Below are 12,907 nucleotides of genomic sequence, written 5' to 3'. Positions count from 1 at the left end.
GCTCAAAATTTTCCTTCCATCCCACTCGGTTTCCAGGTTATTAGGGCAAATGACTGGACGCTGAGCAACAGGGACCATGGTCAGAAGGAGAAAGCAGGCAAGAGAGAGCAGCAACGAGGCTTGAAGATGCTCAGTCAAGACCTCTGCTGACTCTGCCCCTCACCTGTTCTCAGGGCACCTGTAGGGCTCCTAAGCATCTGAAGGGTGATGTTACCCAGAGGTACCTGCCTTTGCTGAACTTGAAGCCCAGGGGACTTTGGACTAGTGCTGGGTCCTTGAGGCATGAGAAAGGAACCTTGGCCCTAGGACCTCTAGCAGTCTGCAGAACAGTGTAGGGCGGACTCAGATACTCTGGCCTAAAAGTGCACCCTAAAGGAGGCAGCAGACGCTTAGGATGCTTGGGCAAGGTAGGGACAGAAGCCTGGTAGGGTAGGAGTCAGACTGAGTCTAAGGCCCTGTTCGGAGGGACTCAGCTACTTAACCTTTCTGAAACCAATGGGAGGACGTTCATTAGGGACCAAAGTAGGTGATAAACATTAGCCAAAACCACAGTTGACAATCTGGCATCAAGTGGCAAGTAACAACGGGCTGCAGCTGTTCTCCCTCACCTCTCTGTGGAATGGCATCTAGTCTGTGGTCCCATTGAAGTTGCCATCAATTTCTTCCAAGCCTTGCTTTACACTCCATTTCGTAGGCATCATTAGCCTCTGTCTGTCCCCTCCTCATTCCCTTTTACAAACATCTGTGAGAAGAGAGCCCAAGGAGCCCCACAGCTAGAAGAGACTTCTGCAAGGTCCAGTTTCTGGCCCCAACCTTGTTCTGTCTCTTCCAGATTCATGTGCTCGCAGCTGCCCAACCAGGTTCTGAAGAGCATCAGCATCATCGACAGCCCCGGCATCCTATCTGGAGAGAAGCAGCGCATTAGCCGAGGTCAGTGCCCTGGCTGCCCCACCCTCTCCAAAGCTGTCTGAGGCCCTTCAACTGTGAGCAGAGCATTTCTGCTCCTGTTCCATTCTCCCCACCCTCCAGGACAGCCACAGCCCAGGACCTCCCATAGTTCCTAGGCAGCCAAGGAAGCCCCAAGAAACAAATGAGGTGGGTCATAGCTTCTGCCATTTTAGCTAGTACCAAGCTCAGGTAAATCTCCATACCCAAGAGGGGAATACCCCTTGGTAACTGTTTACTTGGACACTTGACATTCCTCCCTCTGGTGTGGATTTCACCCCAGGAGCCCTTGAAGCATCTTGCCAAGGGGAAGCTTTTACTAAGCAGTCACTACCCTGTGCATGGGAACCCAGCAGAAACAGGCATGGTTCGATCCTTGGGGAACTAAGCAGACATCCTTCATGTTGTCAGAGAGCTAAATGAGGGTTGGATGAGACACCACGAACTGCAGCCCAGTATCAAGGTATGAGGGAGCCTGGCCTTGTATAGGAGTGTGGAAAGAGGCACCCGGAGGCAGTGACATTTGAACCAGGATCTGAAGGATGAGTAAGCATTACTCAAAGGAAACCATTGTGGAAAGAGCCTGTACGTAGGACGAACAGAAAGTGCTTGGACAATGACATGGTTCCAATTGGCCTTGGCAGACAAGGCCATGGTAATTGATAGTTGTTTCCAGACCTGGCTATTGTGGTTTCAATGGGTATGCTGTTGCCTTCTGGCCTCACTTCCAAAGAAAAGGTCATAGAACAGATCCTGGGACAGCAGCATAGACAAGAAATGCCTGGCCAGAAAAGTTCAGGGTGGATCCCAAGGTTATGGTTATGAGGTGGGTCAAGCAAGCCCTGCTCCACACTGTCCTTGGAAGGAAAGCATGCTTCCAAGGTGCTCTGCTGCTGTCACTTCCTGCTAATAGCTTCCCAGCCCTTTGCACAGCAAGCCAGTGAAACCCTGCATGCCAAACTTGAGTGGCAGCCAGTCTGGAGTCAGCCATGTGTGTGACCAGCGGTGAACTCCTCACCGTCCAGGAAGCCAAAGCGTAGTTGCTCAGTCCATGCAAGCTGCTTGCTGGTATTGAAAGGGCTTCTGTGGCCAGTGATCCTCCTTCCTTTGGCATCTGTGGACTCACAGAGAGCTGGGTCTGCCCAAGCTAAGGCCTTCCCGAGGCTCATCTTGTGGTTCTTTGCTGATTCTGGCAGGGACACTCAACAGTGCCATTAGCTACCTTGAGTCTTCACAGAATCTGATGATTAGAAGAGAAGAGAAAAAACAAAACAACAAAAAGCAGGCTTTCACTGATCTTCTCTCACGAAGATCTTTGTGGTTGTTGTTTTCTATTATAAAAATAACAGCTATTGCAAAGAATTCAAACGAGCAGGGTGTGAAGAAACTCACGCTGCCACAACAGTTCTTCCTATATATCTAAACATATGATTTCTAGCAGAAATACAGTGATCAAAACCATTTTCTACAACTGACATTTTGCCATAATGGTCTCCATGGGCTTAATGAAAGGAACATATGTATTTTATTTAACTAATAATGTGGCTGTCACAGTGTTAACACTTTTCCATTTTTACAAAGAGTATTAGGGTTTGTTTGTTTTTAGTGGAGCTTTGTAGCTCAGTACTCATGTAGATGATTTTGTTTTGTTTCATTTGAGACAGGGTCTTATGTATCTCAGGCCAGTGAGACTCTGGCTCAAAAAACAGGATAGATAGCACCTGAGAAATATGACAGCCAAAGTTATCTTCTGACTGCCGCATGTGTGGGCATGCACATGCACATTTATGACCAAGTGCATGTGCATATATGCTGTGGGATAATGCTTTTGTACACTGGCTTAATAAATCGCCAATTGGCCAGTAGCCAGGTAGGAAGTATAGATGGGATAGCAGACAAGGAGAATTCTGGGAAGAGGAAGGCTGAATCAGGAGATGCCAGCCTGCCGTCCAGGGAGCAGCCTGTAATGGCACACAGGTAAAGCCACAGAACACATGGCAACATATAGATTAACAGAAATGGGCTGAGTTTAAGAGCTAATCAGTCATAAGCCTGAGCTAATGACTGAGCAGTTTTAATTAATATAAGCCTCTGTGTGTTTACTTGGGTCTGAGTGGCTGTGGACCAGGCAGGACACAGGAAAACTTTCAGCTACACACATACACACACACCACATACACACACACACACATACACACACACACACACACACACACACACACACACACACACACACACCCCACACACATTTGGAACCACTAATCTAAAAGGCTGGTGAATTGTTTAGGGAAAAACCAAATGCTATAGTTTTTCTGAGCTATTCCATTTACTGCTTCTACATGACTGGTTTAAATATTCTGAAGAAATATGTGACCCTGATATACCACAAAATTTTAGGGCTTCTAGGGTGTAGCTTCCACCTTATCCCCCCTTTCTCCCCATTGGCAGGTCTTTAGACAATGCTCACCTTCCATATTCTTAGCATTTCTCTTTTGTATAATAATTACAAGTATCTTTCAAACTGTAACTCCTTCCCATTGGTGCTGACGCTTGGCATGATGCTTCTAGTATGCTTTGAAGATCAGTTTCTTTCAACACTTGATATGATCTGACTCATATCCTGGTCTGATTTACTGTATACTCACATCCTATGCACAAAAATAGCACATGTGGCCCAAGCCCACCAGCTGGTCCCTGCCATTCTGAGGGACAGCAACTGTGGGGAAGGACCTTGGACTCTAAACAGCAATGCTGTGGACTATAGCCAGGGGCCCCAAGCATGTTGGCACATGGTGTTGGGGACATAGTTGGTGGTTGGAGTCACTCAATTGACATGTTCAATATTTTAACTACAAAGAATATATAGTGTCTTAAATCTGCTTCAACTTTAACAATCTGATACATCTCATGTGTGCTCAGACTAATGCCCTTCTGTCCAGCTTGGCCCATAGCCCTTTGCTGGCAATTAAGGTCAGCACAATGGAGTACTTACCAGCTGTGATTCCACAGTCATTAAAACATTCCATGTTGACTTTATTGGTAGGTGTCTGACTCCCTCGCAGACATTTTGCCTGTAAAAGAGGAAGAAAGGGAGTGCTGATGTATCATCCCCACTCTCCATTTTCCTTTTTACAGTGGATGGGTTAACCCTCAGCAAGCCTTGTGACTTACTACTCTCTTATGCAAAAAGGAGACTACTTGAAGTGGGTATTTGTAATAATGCAACAGCCACGGTGTACTAAACCCTTGCTATATGTCACTATACACACTGTTAGTCATTGGGATTTATTGTTTAATTTAACCCTGAACATAACCATGAACAGATAGAACCAAAGACTCCTCACCTTCCCACCTCTGGGAAAGCAGCCTTGAAAGCAGTTATGAGAATTTTTCCCAGTTGCCAGGCAGATGTGTGACCAAGTTTGAGACCTGAGGAGCAGGGTAAAAATCACTGACAGTGTCACATTTGGAGAACAGGCTCAGAGGAGTGGCTGTTCCCAGTACTTGCTACAGGCCTAAGATGTGTGGAAGCCAGCCCACTTTCCTACCTGTGGGGAGTCTGCAGAGGGCCTGCCTGCCAGGAAGGAGCAGTAACTATGGGAGGAAGATTGTATGCTGACTGCCGAGCACCCCCAGGAAGAAGTACTGACTCCTGCAAACCCAGTGTCTTCCTTTAGCTTGGAACAAGCAGATAGTAAGGAGGCAGTTGAGTATTATGCTACCCTGCTACAAGTCACATTAGACAGGATGGACCTGAACTGGAGAGCTGGCTTCATGTCACACTGGTAGTTCTCATGCATATTGCCCAGAGTAGTGAGGACCAGGGTCCAGAGATTTAGGGACCAGGCAGCCTAGCGCCCAGTACATATATTCAGGAATGAGTCAGATACTTTAGTAGTAAAAGCAGAAATGTGGACCCTTGAACCTGGGGTTCGGTTTTGTGCCTCCCCTTGCTTGCGGCTCTACACATCCGTGTTAGACGTAATTCTCACGTCGCATTATAAGCCCGGTGTCTTTATTCTGTACTGGGTAGAAGGGCAAGCGTGGCTACCAGGGTGAAGTGGGTGTTTGCAGCCACTCCTCCTCTCTCGGCCTGTCACGGTGAGAGAAGAAACGTACGAGGTTCTGGGCGACACCTTGTATTTTACAGTGTTGGCCTTGATGCAAAGTATGTCCAACCCCACTGGAGGTTAGAAGCAGCCTTTGCCAGTTATATGCCTCTGCAGAATCTCACAGACTCTGGCAGTGATCCTAGAAGTCAGGACATTGTACTCCTTGCCTCCTGCCTCCTCCTGTTGGAGTGTTCTATGCTCCAGAGTCAACAAGAATGTTGACAATTTGGTAATTGGTTTTGAAGTAACTGTTACTCCTCTCCATATGGAGATCCTTTAGATGTGTCTTAGTTTAATCAGAGTTAGCAGAAAACCTGTAGGAACAAACAGTTTATTTACTGAATTATAGCTTTCCTTGGCTGGTATGAAGGACTGAATGCTTATAAATCAGGAATAAAAATATTCAGATGTAATTTATTGAGATCAAGTAACAGCTACCTACAAGTCCTACAAATGTTCTTGCCAATAAAAGAGTATGTGGTTTCTTCAAATTTCTTTTTCAAATTATTTTTCTGAAATGGGTGGGTAACTTCTGAGCTAGTTCACTCTTTGGCACCTCCTTTGCCCCAATGACAGCATCCAGGTTGTTGACACTATGTGATGGGAAGGAAGAGCACGCTTATCCACATGCACATCCTTGTTTTGACTCCCAGTCTGTTATTCTGACTCTCAGGCTGTTTGCTTCCTAGACTACTGTTTATTCCATGCAGAACCTAAACATCACCTAGGATTTATTTCTGGACTTGGCATGGAAACCAGTGTGTTCTTAGCTGCTTAGGACAAAGCCTCCTCAAGTCCAGCTCTAACCATAGCATCTGTGTCTGAGAAAACATGGGGGAAAATTGTGACGTGGTAGTCAGTGCTCTTGTCCATCTCTGTAGCCCAGTAGCATTGAGATGCTATTTTAGCTGCATATAATTCTTCTTGTGGATTCCAGAGACTGAGGTTTGTCTCTAAAAACTTGATTATGGCAACAAAATAGAACAATTTTTCCATTCTAAAAATGCAAAAAACGCCAGACATGATGGCTCATGTCTGTATTCCCAGCACTTGGTAAACTGAGGCAGGAGGATTTAGCAAATTCAGACCTAGGATACACAGTAAGTTTGAAGCCAGTGTGGGCTACAGGGTGAGGCCCTGTCTCAAACAACAAAGTGAAGTTAAACCTCTGTCTAGACATAGTGGCTCACATCTACAATCCCAGCACTCAGAAAGGTAGAGTTTGAGGCAGCCTAGCCTGGGCTACAGAATGAGATCCTGTCTCAAAACACATTAAAAAAAAAAAAAAAAAAAAAAAAGTAAAGAAGTCTAGATAGAGGCAAAAACAACCTCTTGGCTTGACTCTTTTATCAAATTTACTCTCTCTCCCAGGGCTCATACTCATCAAATGAAAACTGAATTTCTTTCTCTGATGTAGAACCCCTGTATCTGTTGCTTTCCAGTCTGTTTATTAAAACCAGTGACTACTAGAACTGGCCAGATGGTGAAAAGGTAAAAGCCAGAAAATGCCCTGCTAATAAAAGTGATACAGTGGTGGTATATGAGACAGGGAGAATTTAACTGTCTTTCACTGACCCCAGCAAACTTCAGAATCGTTGGTTAGCATCTGCACATTGACAGACAAATACCTTTGAGAGTGGCACCTGAATACTGGCAAACCCTGTGAACACAACCCTGAGGGCCTCAAACTTAACATCACAAAAGAATTGCCGGAGCTGGGAAGCAGGGCATGGTAGTCTAAACTGTGATTAATAAGGACACAGAAAGAATGAAAAAATAGAAAAGACCAAAACAGACCGTAATCAGGGAAGCACAAACATCTACTTGACAAGTTTTTTGAACTTTAAAGACAAAAGACCGGATTTTGATGGCTGCCCAGGAAAAGAGAGAGAACATTTAGAGATACCCAGATAAGAGTAACTTCCCCTCTTGGGTTTTGAGAGGGGGTTTAAGGGAAAACACACGCATAAGTCTGTTCTGGAAGACTAAAAGGCCTGGAGCAAGGTGTTAGGCATCTTCTGCAGCAGCAAAAACTTGGACAAAACTGTGGAAGAGCTGCCAAGGCCCAACAGTTCCCAGGACAGAGCAGGTGTGGGTGGCATAGTGCAAGGCAACTGGGTATAAGCCCCGAGTTGAAAGTGTGATGTGTATATATCACACTCTTATATGCCTCAATACAGGGTTTCATTCAACAGATACTTAACTGAACAAACAAGGTAGATGCAATCATGCTCTGGTACAATTTATGTTAGTGAGTCGGACAAAAAGAGACAGGAAAACCACTTTATCCATTGATATGAATAACTATGGAGTGCTAAGAAGGTGATATGAGACGTGTTCAGTGAGGAGCCAGTGAGGTGGGCTGGCTGCACTTAGGATTGTGCTTTCGTCTGTGAAGACAACCCTTTAGGCAAGACCTGTGTACTAAAAGGAACTGGTCTTGCAGAGTTGGGGCAGGTCAAGACTATACATTTTGGTTGTCCACATTATTCAGATCTATCCCATGTAGTGTTTGGAAGATAGTCTAAAGCTCTTGCACAGGACCTAAGTTTGGTTCCCAGCACTCAGGTCTCACAGCTCACAACTGACTGTAATGCCAACTCTAAGGGCTCTGAAATCCTCTTATGGCCTTTGTAGGCACCTGCATATATATGTGCATTCACATAAATGAAAAAAAATTTATTTGAAAATGTTCAAATGTCATATGTTCATTCATTGGTTTAAAATACTGCATATTCATTGTTTTGAGATTGTTTCTGTAACAGTCAGTATAAACCTATAATCAAATTATTTTCTTTGGTCCAATCAAAGAGTTGAAGTTCTGGAGTTAGCACTATGTATGTCTTAGTTTGCTTTCTATTGGTGTGCTAAAGACCATGACCAAAAGCAACTTTGGAAATGGTGGTTTTTTTGGGGGTTAATGTGTCCCAATTACAGTTTATCATTGAGGGAAGTCAATGTAGGAACTCAAGGCAGGAGTTGATGCAGAGGCCCCAGTGCAGTCCTGCTTACTGGCTTGCTTAGTCTACTTTCTAAAACTACCCAGGACCAACTGACCAGGAGTGGTACCACCCACAGGGAACCAGGCCCTCCCACTTCAATCAAGAAAATGCCCCACAGGGCATTTTACATTGTTACAGGACAATCTGATGGGAGTATTTTCTCAATGGAGGGTTCCTCTTCCCAGATGACCCTAGCATATACCAAGTTGACAAGAAAACTAGCCAGCACAATGTAATAAAGAAGGAAGAAGAGGCTGAGTGATGGTGGCTTACCCTTTAGTCCCAGCACTCAGGAGACAGAGGCAGGCAGATTTCTGTGAGTTCTAGACTACAGAGTGAGTTCTAGAACAGGCTCCAAAGTTATAAAAACCCTGGCTCAAAAAAAAAAAAAAAAAAAAAAAAAGGAAAGAAAGAAGAACACAGAGGGAATTAAAAGTCCTGAATTCAAATTCAGCTCAGCTATTTACCAGTTGTGTGGCCTTGGGAACATTCTTGCTTGCTTTATAAAATAGAAAATACCAATTGCTTAGGCTTATTGTAGGTAAGTTAATACATTGAAAGTAGATAGTAGAAGTGGAGCATAGTGGCACATGCCTGTTGGACTAGTACCAGGAAGTAGAGGCAGGAAGATCAGGAGTTCAAGGCCAACCTCAGTTACATCCAGACTTTGAGACCTACCTGGGCTATGGTGTCTCTGCCTCAAAATTCCAAGGTGGTGGGATTTGAAAGATGGCTCAGAGATTGAGAGATTGAGTGCATTTACTGCTTTTTCACTAGACTTGGTTTGATTCTACATCGTGGTTCATAACCACCTGTAACTCCAGTTCCAAAGGATCTGATGCCCTCTTTAGCGCTGCATATACATGGTTCACAAAAATACTCATACACACATATTCACACTAAAAAATAAGTTGAAAAAAATTAAGTCACGAAGGAGGGAAGGTGAAGAAGGGAAGAGGACAGAAAACAGCAGAGAGTGTGGCCTAGGCCTATCATTTCCAACATACACATCAATGGGCTACATTTTGAGACTGTCTTAAAAAAAAAGCCCCAGGTGTGATGGGCACACCTTTCATCCCAGCTCTTGGGAGGCAGGGGAAGGTGCTTTCCTGAGTTCCAGGAGGCCAGCCAAGACTATAGCCAGACACTGCCTCAAACAGGGCTGGAGAGACGGCTCAGGAGGGCCCTGCACACACTTCAGAGATACAAGCACCCCTAGGACTGAACCACCCTGGTATCTCTCCTGGTGTCTCAGGAGCTGTAACCAAGAGGTGTTATGTAGATGTAATCGTCTTGTTAAATAAGAAACACAGATCCAATTGCAGAATTAAAAGCCAAGAGGTCACAGAAAGAGCCAGGCATGGTGACACACACCTTTAATCCCAGAAATCCAGCCTTTAATCCCAGGGAGTGATAGCAGAAAGCAGAAAGGTATATAAGGTGTGAGGACCAGAAACTAGAAGCATTTGGCTGGTTAAGCTTTTAGGCTTTGGAGCAGCACAGTTCAGCTGAGACCCATCTGGATGAGGACTCAGAGGTTTCCAGTCTGAGGAAACAAGACCAGCTGAGGAACTGGCAAGATGAGGTAGCTGTGGCTTGTTCTGCTTCCCTGATCTTCCAGCATTCACCCTAATAACTGGCCTCAGGTTTGATTTTTATTAATAAGAACCTTTAAGATTCATACTATAGGTGTACCCAGCACCAACCTGGTATCTCTCCTGGTGTCTCAGGAGCTGTAGCCAAGAGGTGTACCCAGCTCCAGGTTAGCTAGTGAACAAAGCTTCTAAGAGGATTTCTCTTCCCTTTAGGGGCATTGTATTTTCTTTCTTGCCTTAAAAAGAACTAATTCCAGGCTGGAGAGATGGCTCAGCAATTAAGAACACCGCTGCTCTTCAGAGGACCTGGGTTCAATTTGCAGCACCTGCATGGCAGCTCACAACTGTCTGTAACTCCAGTTCCAGGGGATCTGAAACCTTCATGCCAGTATACATAAAATAAAATTAACTAGATTATCTTTTTTTTTAAAGTAATTCATTGGTTTTCTTATATTTAGAATTGATTCAGTCATCACCACAGTCAAGTTTGGAACATTTATCACCCTGGGAAAAACCATATTCTTAGTAATCATACTGGTTTTCCGCTCAGCCCTAGCTAGGCGGTCACTGATCTGACCTCTGCCTCTTTGGATTTGCCTACCCGCATATGTCATATGAGTGGGGCCACCTAGGAAGTGAGTGTTTGTGTTTAAAACCAACCGTATTTGCAAGGCTTATAAGCACTGTAGTATATACCGATACTGCTCTCTTTTATGGTGACATAATATTCTGTCATATGGTTATACATATTTTATTCATTCATCAACTAATAGACATTTGAATTTTGTAATTTTTTTACTGTTATGAGTATTCTGTGAGTATTCATGTATAAATTTTTTGAGGACATGTGCTTCATGTAAAATTGCTAGATTGGATTATAACTGAATATTTAACTTTTAATTTTTTTTTAGATTTATTTACTTTATTTCATATGTATGACATGTATATGTGTGCACCACATGTATACCTGGTGTCTGCAGAGGTCAGAAGAAGGCAAGCTCTCTTGGAACTGGAGTTATAAATGGCTATGGGCCACCATGTGGATGCTAGAAACAAAACCCTAGGCCTCTGCAGGAGTAGCAAGTGTTCTTACTTCTGAGACATTTCCCTGCCCACCCCATATTCCTTTTGGACTGGGTCTTACTATGTAGTCTTAGCTGGCCTATAATTTGCTATGTAGACCAGGCTAGCCTCCAATTCAGAGAGCTCTACCTGACTCTTCTCCTTTAAGTACTGGGATTAAAGGAATATACTACAAGTTGACCTGACTAATAATTAACCTTTGAAGAGCTACTGAACTGTTCTCCAAAGCAGCTGCACCATTTCCTATCCCTACTTACTACTTACTATCAAAGTAGTAAGGAGTCTTCATCTTCACCAACATTTGCTGCTCTCTGTCCTCTAGCTGTGGTAGCAGTAGTCAGGAGGCTCATTACCACTGAGCTGCGGTCCTAGCCCTGAGTGTCTTTTGATCTTAGCTCTTCTGGTGGTTATGAAGCAGGATCTCATTTGGGATTTTATTTGCATTTCCCTGCCAGTTGATGATGATGAACATCTTCGTGACCATTTGCATATCTTCAGAGAAATGTCCATGCAGATTCTTTACCTATTCTTTTTAATTGCCTATTTTTATTGCTAAATTGTAACAACTTTTTATAAATGCTGTATTCTAGTCAGATACCTAATTTACAAGTCTCTTTCTTCTTCCACTGTGTTTTCACTTTCTTTTCATTGATATCTTCTAAGATACAGACAATTTTCATTTCAGTTCAGTTCATCTCACCTTGTTCTTGTGCTTTGGCATCTTAATCTGAGAAGGTCAACTCAAGGTCAGTAATCTCAGCACTTAGGAGATAGAGGCAGGAAAATCAGGAGTTTAAAGTCATCCTTGGCTATAACCTGGACTACATATATTTTGCTCATATACTTTTCTAATAGTTTCATAGTTTTAACTGTTACATGAAGTCATCAATACTTTAAGTTAATTGTTTTATATGGTGTGAATCAGGGGTACAGCTTCTTTCTTTTGTGTGTGGAAATTCAGCTGTCCCTGTACCATTTGTTGAAAAGATAATTATTTTCCCCATCAAAGTGTCTTGGTACCCTTGTTCTAAAACTTATTTAGTTCACCAAGTATAATGATGCATGCCTGTAATCCTAGCACTCAGGAGGCAGAAGGATCAAAAATTCAGAGCCAGTCTGGGCTACATAGAAAGATCCAGGCTAGTGCATGCTACATAGTAAAATTCTTTCTCCATCATCATCATCATCATCATCATCATCATCATCATCTGTAGATGTGAGTTCATTTTGGGACTGTAGTTCTAGCCAATTGATCCATTAGTCTGTCCTTATACAGGACTCTTTTCACTCAGCAGCAGGATAAATGGGGCAACCTCACAGGCCAGTTATTCTAGACAGACCAGGGTGAAGATAAAGGGAGTTGTTGATATGAAGCTCTTACCACAGCATCTGTCTGGAGTGTAGGCAAGGGAAGATAACGCAGTTGCCCTTACTCTTATCTCTTCTAGACTACAGAAAAAGGGTAGAAACAAAGACGTGGGAAATGGGGGCTTTGGGGAGGCGGGGGAGTGGTGTGTGTGCTGGAACATGGGCACAGAGCCAGCAGGAACACACACGCCAGGAGATTGGGTTTTGTTTTGAGGTGACTTGGAATACTAAGGATTGGGAAGTGGGTGGTAGCATGGTAGAAAATCCTGTAAAATGTACGTCTGCAGGCTGAGGTCATGAAACCATTTTTACATTCAGAATTGAGTTTAGTGACCTCTAAACTTTGTTTGAATTTGGCATCAACAGAAAAGTGTCTGTCCCCATAGCTGGGGCTGACCCCTGATGATTTGTTGTCAGATCCTGTTTTCTGGCTGGTCAGGTTGGGCTGTGAGATGCTGGACATCACTTGCCACTCCGGCCTCCAACAGGAAATCCTGATTTCTTTTAGTTTTGGAGAAGTTTGCTGACAAACACATTCATGTCTCCTTTTGCACTGATGCCACAGGAAACTCCACATCACCAGTGTTGCTGCTTCTCATCTGAATGTGATTTTACTAACGTTTTTAACGCATAATCAATCATGAGGAATGACGGCTTTTTTCTAACCTTCAAGCCTGGACTTTGACTTGAAAAAATATATATATATATATTGATAGTAAGCAGACATTTTTCTTAGTTTATATAGAGAGCAACTGATAACTATAAAACATTTCACAAACCGTTCCATAGACATCGGGAGAGC

At 43.6% G+C, this 12,907-nt stretch overlaps 1 protein-coding gene across 1 annotated transcript in view; it reads left to right on the top strand.

Annotated features, from left to right (window-relative positions):
• The window catches only part of Ehd4 (EH domain containing 4), a 71,930-nt gene that overhangs the window by 25,524 nt on the left and 33,499 nt on the right, over window positions 1-12,907 (top strand). The window contains exon 3 of the mRNA XM_036184480.1: window positions 833-930. Within this exon, the coding sequence (XP_036040373.1) occupies window positions 833-930 (98 nt within the window). The remainder of the gene's footprint in view (window positions 1-832; window positions 931-12,907) is intronic.

Source organism: Onychomys torridus, chromosome 4 (assembly GCF_903995425.1).
Source record: "Onychomys torridus chromosome 4, mOncTor1.1, whole genome shotgun sequence".
NCBI classification, from domain to species: domain Eukaryota; kingdom Metazoa; phylum Chordata; class Mammalia; order Rodentia; family Cricetidae; genus Onychomys; species Onychomys torridus.
Note: the sequence above shows the minus strand (reverse complement) of the source record. Positions and strands in the feature narration are given on the sequence as shown.